The following is a 10,690-nucleotide window of genomic DNA, read 5'->3' as shown; positions in this document are numbered from 1 at the left end:
CAGTTTGCTGAGAATGATGGTTTCCAGGTTCATCCATGTCCCTACAAAGGACACGAACTCATTGTTTTTGATGGCTGCATAATATTCCATGGTGTATATGTGTCTATGGCATTTTGTTATGGCAGCTCGAGTTAAGACAAGGTGACTGTGGGACCAGTGGTGAGTTATGGGGTCTTGGGAGGTCAGTGATGGAGGTTTGTGAGGTCAGAGGTGGGAGGTCTATATGAGGCCGATGGGGGTCTGTGGGGTCATAGGGCATCTCTGGGGTTAGTAATTAAAGATCGCTCAGTATTAGAGTCAAGATCTTTTATTTCCCGATTTAAAAAATTGCCACCATCATAGACCTCCTGGCTTCTCTTGTATCTGTGTCCCAATGGCTCCCAGCAGTGCCTCCACACAGCCCCTTTCTTCCCCGTCTCATGCCCACCCATGAGCCAGAGTGTACAGATCAATTAGCTTTGTCCCTCCAACCTGTGGGAGCAGGACTAGGCTCTTCTGGCAGGTGGAGAGCTCCTCCTTGGCCAGCATTTGAGCCCGGTCCACCACTCCTCAGTTCTTCTTGCTCTTGACTTTCGTGGCCTTGGCATCCAGCATGCTCTGGGCATGAGTGAGGTGCTTCACAGCATCAAGCACGAGGACTCCAGGCAGCACCAGCCACAGGCTGTTCATGAAGACAAAGTAAAACCAGAAGTGGAGAGGGTGGCCCAGCTCCCCGTGCTGGAATCCGTCACGGTGCTCCGTCAGGAAGTAGAGCACATCCCCATAGATCTGACCTGTGGGTAGCAGGAGGGAAAGGAGAAGCCCCTGTGAGGAAGGGGAAGCTTTCCCCATCTCTATTCCAAGGCACTTTCCAAGTTATCATTTAGGGTCTCAGAGCTAAGTATTCTGAAATCCTAAAGATGAAAATCTAAGAAATCAGAAAAGTGGGATTCCAGACGGCAGAAAGCTGAGAATTTCTGAACTCAGGAGAGCTCACACCTTCAGATTTAAGGAAGTTCAAAATCCTAGAATCAAGATAGCTTAGGATTCTGGGACTAAAGATAACTCATATCTCTAGAACTAAAGAAAGCTAACAATTTAACAACACAAGACGACTGAGGCCAGGCACGGTGGCTCAAGCCTGTAATCCCAGCACTTCAGGAGGCCAAGCCAGAAGGATTGCTTGAGCTCAGGAGCTTGAGACCAGCCTGGGCGGCATGGCAAAACTCCGTCTCTACTAAAAATACAAAAATTAGCCAGGCACGGTGGCACATGCCTGTAGTCTCAGCTACTCAGGAGGCTGAGGGGGGGAAGATTACTTGAGCCTAGGAGGTGGAGGTTGCAGTGAGCCGAGATCATGCCATAGCACTCTGGCCTCAGTGACAGAGCCAGACCCTGTTTTTAAAAAAAGATGACTGAGCCGGGCGTGGTGGCTCATGCCTATAATCCAAGCACTTTGGAGGCCAAGGCAGGTGGATCATCTGAGGTCGAGAGTTCAAGACCAGCCTGACCAACATGGTGAAACCCCGTCTTTAAAAAAAAAAAAAAAAAAAAAAAAAAAAAAAGATGACTGAATCTTACAGGAAAGGATCTCAGAGTCCTGACTCTGGAGGTTCCAGGGGCTTCCTGCCACCCTGAGCCACCTCATATAACCTTCACAGGAGACTCTGTGATGGAGGAAGAGGAGGAGGAAGAAAAATGAACCCTCCCCACCTAAGAGCACAGGCTCAGAGAAGGGCATGGCCATTCCAGAGCCTCAGGGGGTTTGTTACTGAGTCTGACTCATCCTTGGAAGGGCACCATTGAGAGATCCCACCCACAGGGATGCACCTGTGTCTGTGGGTCCCCCACCTAGTGCCCAGTGCCTCTCTAGTGCCCTCTCCTCACCCACAGAGACCACGAGCTGTAGAACGAAGCGTAGGGGATGCTGGCGGAGAAAGGCAATCACCACCCACAGGCTGAGTGGTCCCCAAAGGCAAACTGTGATGCTCTCCATGCACACTGTGAAGTTGTCACCCCTGTGGGAGAAAGCATGAGGGGACACTGGCATTGCTGTGCTCTTCCCACAGGTGACCCCTTTGGTGCTCCCCAACTCACCATCCCCTCCAAAACCAATGCCACTCTCCACCGACAGAGGCAAACACTTACAGGATGTATCGGCTGTCTCCCTTGGAATATTCTTTCCCTGAAGAAAAGAGACAGGAAGAATAAAGGCAGGGAAAGGAACCCACATTTGTGAGAGCTGGGGGCCCCTGCAAGCAACTTCACAACCTTCCCACATGTCCGCTTCCTCATCAGTGAAATGGGGTAACTGTTTGGATTCTAGTGGTTTATCTAAAACAAGGTAGTGTGTGCAAAGCCTGACACAAAACAGTGCAGCTGTGACTAGTACTCAAGAAATGTGTATGGCATAAAAGGAGGCAGGTGTAGATGATGGGAGGGAGTGAAGTAGCTAATGAGACAGAGAGAATGTAGGTGAACAGATGAGTGAATAAAAGAATGAGCAGAGTAGCCAGGCGTGGTAGTGTGCACCTGTAAGCCCAGCTACTTGGGAGGCTGAGGCAGGAGAATCACTTAAACCTGGGAGGCAGAGATTGCAGTGAGCGGAGATCACGCCACTGCATTCCAGGCTGGGCGACAGAGTGAGACTCCATCTCAAAAAAATAAAAAAATAATATATTAAAAAAAAGAGCAGAGAATCGGGCTGGGCGTGGTGGCTCATACCTGTAATCCCAACACTTTGGGAGGCTAAGGTGGGATGACGGCTTACATAAAGGAGTTCGAGACCAGTCTGAACAATATAGTGAGACCCCATCTCTACAAAACATACAAAAATTAGTTGGACATGGTGGCATGCACCTAAGCTGAAGTGGGAGGACGGCTTGAGCCCAGGAGGTTGAGGCTGCAGTGAGCTCAGCCTGCACGACAGAGTGAGACTGTCTCAGGAAAAGAAAGAAAGAAAGAAAGAAAAAGACCATCCAATATAAAACTAGGCAGAAGACTTGAATAGGTTATTCACAAAGAGGATTTCTAAATGGCCAATAAGCACATGAAAGATGTTCAAACTTCCATTAGTCACTATGGAAAAGCAAATTAAAACCAAAATGAGATAGCACTCACATTTACTGGAATGACTAAAATTTAAGAAACATCTGACCAGCTGGGCTCAGTGGCTCACATCTGTAATCCCAGCACTTTGGGAAACCGAGGCAGGTGGATCACCTGAGGTCAGGAGTATGAGACCAGCCTGACAAACATGGTGAAACCCCGTCTCTACTAAAAATACAAAAATGAGCTGGGTGTGGTGGCACATGCCTGTAATCCCAGGTACTCAGGAGGCTGAGGTAGGAGAATTGCCTGGACCTGGGAGGCGGAGGTTGCGGTGAGCTGAGATTGTAGCACTGCACTCCTGCACAGGCGACAGAGTGAGACTTGGCCTCCAAAAAATAAAAAACCAAAAAAAAATCTGACCATAATAAGTGTTGGCAAGGATGTGGAGAAACCAGGACTCTCCTACGTTGCTGGTGGAAATATAAAATGGTGAAACCATTTTTGAAACACAGTTTGGTAGTTTTCCATAAAATTCTATACACACGTACCTTAAAATCCAGCCATTCCACTCCTATGTATTTACCCAAGAGAAACGAAAGCAGATGTCCACATAAAAACTTGTATTAGAATGTTCATAGCAGCTTTATTCCTGAGGCCAAAAAACACTATTGTATATTTATTTATTATTATTTTTTGAGATGGAATCTCGCTCTGTCACCCAGGCTGGAGTGTAGTGGCGTGATCCTGGCTCATTGCAACCTCCGCCTCCCAGGTTCAAGTGATTTTCCTCCCGAGTAGCTAGGATTACAGGCACCTACCATCACGTCCAGCTAATTTTTGTATTTTCGTAGAGATGAAGTTTCACCATGTTGGCCAGGCTGGTCTCTAACTCCTGATCTCAAGTGATCCAATTGCCTCGGCCTCCCAAAGTGCTGGGATTACAGGCTTGAGCCACCGCGCCCAGCCTATTTTATTTTTTTTTGAGACAGAGTCTTGCTCTGTTGCCCAGGCTGGAATGTAGGTGCGTGATCTTGACTCACTGCAACTTCTTCCTCCTGGGTTCAGGAGATTCTCCTGCCACAGTCTCCTGAGCTCGGGGATTACAGGCAAGCGACACCACGCCCAGCTGATTTTTGTATTTTTAGTAGAGACAGGTTTCACCATGTTGGCCAGGTTTGTTTTGAACTCCTGGCCTCAAGTGATCCACCTGCCTGAGCCTCCCAAAGCGCTGGGATTACAGGCATGATCCACTGCACACAGCCTTGTTTATAATGGCAGAAGACCGAGGAAAAATGCCCATCAATACTAGACAAGTCAAATAACTGTATAATGTCTGTTTCAAAAGCTCTTTATGAAATCATGAAGAGTGACCTCATTAAAAAAAGCAGCCGGGCGTGGCGGCTGATGCTTGTAATCCTAGCACTTTGGGAGGCTGAGGTGGGCAGATCACTCGAAGCCAGGACCCCATCACTAAAAAAATATGTTGTTTTAAAAAATTAACTAGGTGTGGTGACACATGCTTATAATCCCAGCTACTAGGGAGGCTGAGGCAAGAGGATTGCTTGATTGCCCAGGAGTTCAAGGCTGCAGTGAGCTATAATCATGCCACTACACTCTAGCCTGGGTGACAGAGCGAGACTCTGTCTCAAAAAAGAAAATGGCTTCTTTGGTTTTCTTGTAAGGAAAAAAAGAAAAAGAGAAAAGATCAGAAGTATATATAGCATGTTATCATTTGCATAAAAAGGGAAAAATGCAAACAATGATAATAATAATAGTGAATAGTTACATGGCATCCACTGTCTGCGAAACACTCTTCTAAGTATCTTACATACAGCCGATTATTACTATTATCCCCCTTTTACAATTGAGCAAATTGAGATTTACAAATGTAAATAAACTGGAAAGAAACATAAACAACTATCAATGGTGTCTGGCCGGGCATGGTGGTTCATGCCTATAATCCCAGCACGTTGGGAGGCCGAGGCGCATGGTCAGGAGTTTGAGACCAGCCTGGCTTACATGAGGAAACCCCGTCTCTACTAAAAATAGAAAAATTGGCCAGTTGTGGTGGCAGGCGCCTGTAATCCCAGCTACTAGGGAGGCTGAGGCAGGAGAGTCGTTTGAATCCAGGAGGTGGAGGTTGCAGTGAGCTGAGATCACTCCACTGCACTCCAGTCTGGGCGATAGAGCAAGACTCCATCTCAAACAAACAAACAAACAAACAAAAAATACCAGTGCCTAAAAGTATTTGGGGAAACTTGGTGGATAGAAAGATTTTCACTGCAAATCTCTTTAAATGGTTTTTTGACCCATGTGACTATACATGGAACAAAAAAGTTAAATAAGGCTGGGCACAGTGGTGGGTACCTGTCATCCCAGCATTTTGGGAGGCTGAGGTGGAAGGACTGCTTGAGCCCAAGAGTTAAAGGACAGCCTGAACAACATAGCAAGACTCTGTCTCTACAAAAACGTGAAAATATTAGCCAGGCATAGAGCTATGTACCTATACTCCCAGCCACTGGGGAGGCTGAGGCGAGATGATCACTTGAGCCCAGGAGTTGGAGGCTGCAGTGAGCTATGGCAGTGAGTTATGATCATGCCACTGTACTCCAGCCTGGGCAACAGAACAAGACCTTGTCTCAAAAACAAGTTATCTACCAGTTTTGGAGAAGGCCAAAAAAAAAAAAAAGAACGATAATAATTACAATTTTCTTTTAAGACAAAGTCTCACTCTGTTGCCCAGGCTGGAGTGCAATGGTGCAGTCTTGGCTCACTGCAACCTCTGCCTCCCAGGTTTAAGCAATTCTCCTGCCTCAGCCTCCCGAGTAGCTGGTGCATGCCACCACACCTGGCTAATTTTTAGAGACGGGGTTTCACCATGTTGGCCAGGCTGGTCTTGAACGCCTGATCTGGTGATCTGCCCACCTCGGCCTCTCAAAATGCTGGGATTACAGGCATGAGGCACCGTGCCCAGCTAATTTTTGTATTTTTAGTAGAGATGGGGCTTCTCCACGTTGACCAGGCTGATCTCAAACTACTGACCTCAAGTGATCCTCCTGCTTCAGCCTCCCAAGGTGCTGGGATTACAAGCGTGAGCCACTGCACCCGGCCCATAATAAATTTTTTAAAAGGTTAAATAAAAAATTAAAATAAATCAAATGGAAGAATAGGTGGGTAGGTAAACATCCAAGCCAATCCCTGCTCTGCAAATCCCCTCCCACAGCATATGAAAGAACTCAGGACTCACAGAGTTGGGATAAGAAGGCTTGGTCTCCAAGCAGGTCCTCGTAGTAGAGAATGAACCAGCCCTCAATCACCAGGTGAATGAACCCACACACTGCAAACCAGCACAGGGACAGTCGCCGCCAAGTCCCCAGTGGGACCACTGCAGCACGACCCGACAACAGCCATGTGGTCACAACTAAGACCCCTGTGACAGAGAAGAGGCCAGCCAGTATATGCCAGGTGGGGCGGTCATTAGGCACGAAGTTGTCCAGTCTTAGGTGCTGAGGCCAATATGGGTGCAAAGGGCCCGCGTTGGTAGTCATGTCTTTGTGGGCTGATGGCTTCGTGTGGATAGGCAGGAAGTTAAAAAAAAAAAAAAGGAACAGGAAAACCTGGACAAATAGAAAGCACAGAATGAGATAATAAAATTTGAATAGTTTATTACCAAAGAAATATAAAAGGACCGAATTTACCAGTTAACAGACAGGACTGTAACATTTCTAATTACATTCTGTTTTAAGAGTATGACCAAGGCCAGGCACTACGGCTGGTAATTCCAGTGCTTTGGGAGGCTGAGGCAGGAGTATGCCTGAGGCCAGGAATTCAAATCCAGCCTGGGCAACGTAGCGAAACTCTGTCTCTAAAGAAATAAGAAAATTAGCCATGTGTGATGACGCATGTCTGTAGTCCCCAGCTACTAGGTAGGCTGAGGCAGGAGGATCGCTTTGAGCCCAGGAGTTCAAGGCTGAAGTAAGCCGTGATGACATCACTGCACTCCAGCCGGAGACTCTGCCTCTAAAAAAGAAAAGAATGCCGGGTGCTGTGGCTCACGCCTGTAATCCCAGCATTTTGGGAGGCGGAGGCGAGTAGATCACTTGAGCTCAGGAATTCGAGACCAGCCTGGCCGACATGATGAAACCCCGTCTCTGCTAAAAATACAAAAATTATCCAGGTGTGGTGGCTGCACCTGTAGTTACAGCTACTTGGGAGGCTGAGGCAGGAGAATTTCTTGAACCCGGGAGGCGGAGCTTGCAGTGAGCAGAGATTGCGCCACTGCACTTCAGCCTGGGCATCAGAGCAAGACTCTGTCTCAAAATAAAATAAAACAGAAAAGAAAAGAAAAAGAACATGACTGAAATATAAGGCCACAGAAAGACTGAAAGCTTGTTCCAGCCCTCTAGGAGCCATATCATAATGTGGTAGAAACAGTCCTGATCTCAGTCCTTGGGGGTCAAAGTCTGGTGGGAGGCACATGGGAACAACACCTGATCCCAGCCCTCCCTGTCAGAGTCTGGCGAGGGAGATACAGGACCAGGCTTGGTCTCTTCCTTCAAGGATCACAAACTGGTCACGACCACCAAACCCAGTCCTGTGCTCCGGAGTCACGGTTTGGTAAGAGACACAGGAACCAGGCGTGGTCCCGTTGCACGGGTCAGCGTCTTGGACTGTTCAACAGAAAGCTATTCCCTCCCCCTGCCGTCCCCGTAGTCCTGAAAACTGCAGCTGGGGGACAGAGGAAAGAAAACGAATCAGAACTACAACCTTCAGTGCCGGCGTTTGGAAAGCCAGAGCCTCCTCGCGAAAGCTTGCAATGCCGTCAACCTGCCGGGAAGTGGCGGAAATTGAAAGGCTAGTATCGGGCAAGGAGCGCTAGAGCGGAACACAAAGCCCTCCAATCCGAACCAGACCCCTCCAGTCCTCCTGCCCAATGAGAAGGCGGATCTTGTCGTCCGGACAACCGTGCGGTAGCAGGGGGTCTCGCGCCGGCGAAAGGGGGCGGTGGGGGGGGATGGCAAAGGGTCTCGCGCAGGCACGCCGCCGAGGGCTGGCTGCAGAGCCTGGGAGAGCTAAGAGAGGGAGCAGGGTGCCGGGTGGAGGGCACTCACCCAGCCGCGAGACGGTAGCGGCCTCCTGCAGGACTCCGGACTGTCTCTGTGTTGGCCCTGGAGCTCTGTCACATCCCTAGTTCGGGCTCACCCCCCTCGTAGGTTCCCTCGCCTTATGGAGCGGGCCAATGGCGAAGCGAAGAAGGCGGCCTGTGCCGCTCCCAACCAATAGGCGTTCTCTGTGTGCTGCTGGCCCCGCCCCCACGCGTGGCGCCATTTTCACCTGAGTCAGGTTTGGGGTGGAGACTGGGGCAGGCCAAGGTTGGTGGGCGTTTTGCGTCCGTAGCCAATCTGCATCGAGTAGTCCTGGCTTCAATTTCCCCATTCCCTCTTCAGTCGGTCAAAACAGGGACTCATTAAGGGCTGCATCCTCATCATCTGCTGGTGAAATCAGCTTTGCGTTGCATCCTCTCACCTCCGCCCTTTTCTAAGTAGAGTAACCCTCATCATAATGCAAGGAAAGTGTTACAGGCAGATCACATCCTGTACACTGCAACCACCCCTTCCCCAGCTCTTATGTGCTCAGAACTCCTCAGTTCTAATAGCGATCATTCTCTCTTCTCCCAACCACAAGTCAGAAGAACTAATCAGAACCCAAGCCTCTGAGTCCTACTGGCCAATTGGCATGAAGACCCTCAATCTCCCTGTGCCAATTCTAAAAAGTCAATCAAATGCCTAACCACCAGTGGGCCCCCAGACGGAGCAATCAATCAGAATCTAGACCCATCCCAGATCTCCCTTCCAATTAGAACCCACAACCCTCAGTCCTAAGGACAAATAGGCACCCATCCGTCATCTCTCTTGCTTTCTCTCCTCTGTGTCCCACTCAGAACAACCAATCAGAATGGAGATCCTTCAGTTTTCCAGCCAATCAGGCCTCCCCAACATCCAACTATACAATCTGTCCCTGCCCTACTCACACCAAGCTGGACCAGGACCCTGCCATCTTCAGGCTCATCATCTAATCTAACAATCATAAACTAACCATGAACCAATCGTAGTCTGCTCTCTTCTCATGGTTTCTAGCTTCCAAACCTTTATCTATGCTGTGCCCCCTTCCTCACTCATTCCTATTCCCCTCTGAGTAGTGAAGAAGAAGCCTATTGTATATTTCCTACTTTTATTTGACAATAACAAACTGTATATAAAAAGGAAGACAGAAGGCGGGGAGGCCCTGGATCTCCCCCTCTCAGTTTCCCCAAGTGTCCCCCACCCCTAGGTCCCAGCAGGGACTACCCCCTTCCCGCCTTGTGGTGGGGTGGGGATTGACAGGCATGGAAATAGTGTGACTGTGTGTGTGTGTGTGTGTGTGTGTGTGTGTGTGTTAAGGTGTTGGGAATCAAGGATGGAGAGGGCCAAGGAGTAGAGAGAGGGCCTTCCCTCATCTTCCATCAGTGGCACCCTGAGAGGGGTCTTAAAAGGGTTATTAGGGTCCACAGATGTGCCTCAGCCTATGAGACGGTAGAAGATCCAGCATCCAAAAGTGACCCAATGACTGGCCCAGTTGAGCTCTGACCACTTGTGGAGAGTGTATGCCATGCCGTAGCCCTGTGGGAGAGAAAGAGGTGATGGTCCCACTCAGCAAGGACAAAGAAGGTCTCAGGAAAACCCATCCTTTGCCCAAGGACATTTCTATGATTACCCTAGGTGAGGCCCTGCAGAAGGGCCTACGTACATATGAAAGGTGACCAGATATAGTTTTTGTCTTCTTTAAAAATCATTTTAAAAACAAAGTGATCCCATTCTCTGGCCTGTTATCTCCCAAACATATAAAGAGCTCCTAAAAATTTTGAGAAGGTGAATAACTCATCCCAGTAAAGGAAAAACAAAGATGCTCAGCCTCATTCATAATCTTCCTCTTTTAATTGTTTTTTTTGAGACAGGATCTCATTCTGTTGCCCAGGTCAGAGTGCAGTGGCATGATCTCAGCTCATTGCAACCTCTACCTCCCGGGTTCAAATGATTCTCCTGCCTCAGCCTCCCGAGTAGCTGGGATTACAGATGCTGTGCCACCATACCCAGCTAATTTTTGTACTTTTAGTAGAGACGGAGTTTCACTATGTTGGCCAGGCTGGTCTCAAACTCCTGATCTCAAATGATCCACCTGCCTCGGCCTCCCAGAGTGCTGGGATTACAGGTGTGAGCTGCTCCACCAGCCATCTTCTTCTTTATTGAAGTGGCAAACAAATCCAGGAAGTTTGAGAGGCACTCTATGCTGGTGGGGCAGCAAGCACATTCATGCATTGCTGGTGGGAGAGCACAAAAGTACTACTCCATTGAGACTATCAGGAACAGATCCTACAGATCTGTCTGCACCTGTGTGGATCCACGTGGGTACAGAGTTCCTGCTGCAGCATCACTTGTAATAGGAAAGGACTAGAAATCACCTGATGTCCACCAATAAGAGAAAAATTAAACTGTGTTACATCCTCGCAGTGGAAAAAATGAATGAAGACACTATATACTGATGTGGAAGATTTTCAAAAATTGCAGAATAGTATCATTCGTGCGTTATCTTTAGGGTAAAAACTCGGGGGGTAGAATTTAAA

At 48.5% G+C, this 10,690-nt stretch overlaps 2 protein-coding genes across 14 annotated transcripts in view; both read right to left on the bottom strand.

Moving 5' to 3' along the window:
* Window positions 1-291: 291 nt before the first annotated feature.
* On the bottom strand, window positions 292-9,032 carry LOC108300889 (EBP cholestenol delta-isomerase). Of its 5 annotated transcripts, none has more exons than XM_017523858.1 (6): window positions 8,142-9,032; window positions 7,798-7,857; window positions 6,278-6,647; window positions 2,128-2,164; window positions 1,867-1,997; window positions 292-773 (listed from the first exon to the last, which is right to left on the bottom strand). In XM_017523858.1, the coding sequence occupies exons 3-6, from the start codon at window positions 6,576-6,578 to the stop codon at window positions 550-552; spliced, it is 693 nt and encodes a 230-aa protein (XP_017379347.1). In that variant the 5' UTR covers window positions 6,579-6,647; window positions 7,798-7,857; window positions 8,142-9,032; the 3' UTR covers window positions 292-549. The 5 variants fall into 5 exon arrangements, with proteins under 5 accessions (XP_017379347.1, XP_017379346.1, XP_017379348.1 ...); XM_017523857.1 differs by lacking the exon at window positions 7,798-7,857 and adding an exon at window positions 7,521-7,758; XM_017523859.1 differs by lacking the exon at window positions 7,798-7,857 and adding an exon at window positions 7,521-7,758 and having other exon boundaries at window positions 6,278-6,596.
* A 212-nt stretch (window positions 9,033-9,244) lies between these two features.
* PORCN (porcupine O-acyltransferase) overlaps window positions 9,245-10,690 on the bottom strand; it is a 12,149-nt gene continuing 10,703 nt past the window's right edge. For all 9 annotated transcript variants that reach the window (XM_037736873.1, XM_017523853.2, XM_037736869.1 and 6 more), the window contains one exon: window positions 9,245-9,689. In XM_037736873.1, coding sequence (XP_037592801.1) covers window positions 9,588-9,689 — 102 coding nt within the window. In that variant the 3' untranslated portion in view covers window positions 9,245-9,587. The remainder of the gene's footprint in view (window positions 9,690-10,690) is intronic.

Source organism: Cebus imitator, unplaced genomic scaffold, assembly GCF_001604975.1.
Source record: "Cebus imitator isolate Cc_AM_T3 unplaced genomic scaffold, Cebus_imitator-1.0 Scaffold30, whole genome shotgun sequence".
Lineage (NCBI taxonomy): Eukaryota > Metazoa > Chordata > Mammalia > Primates > Cebidae > Cebus > Cebus imitator.
Note: the sequence above shows the minus strand (reverse complement) of the source record. Positions and strands in the feature narration are given on the sequence as shown.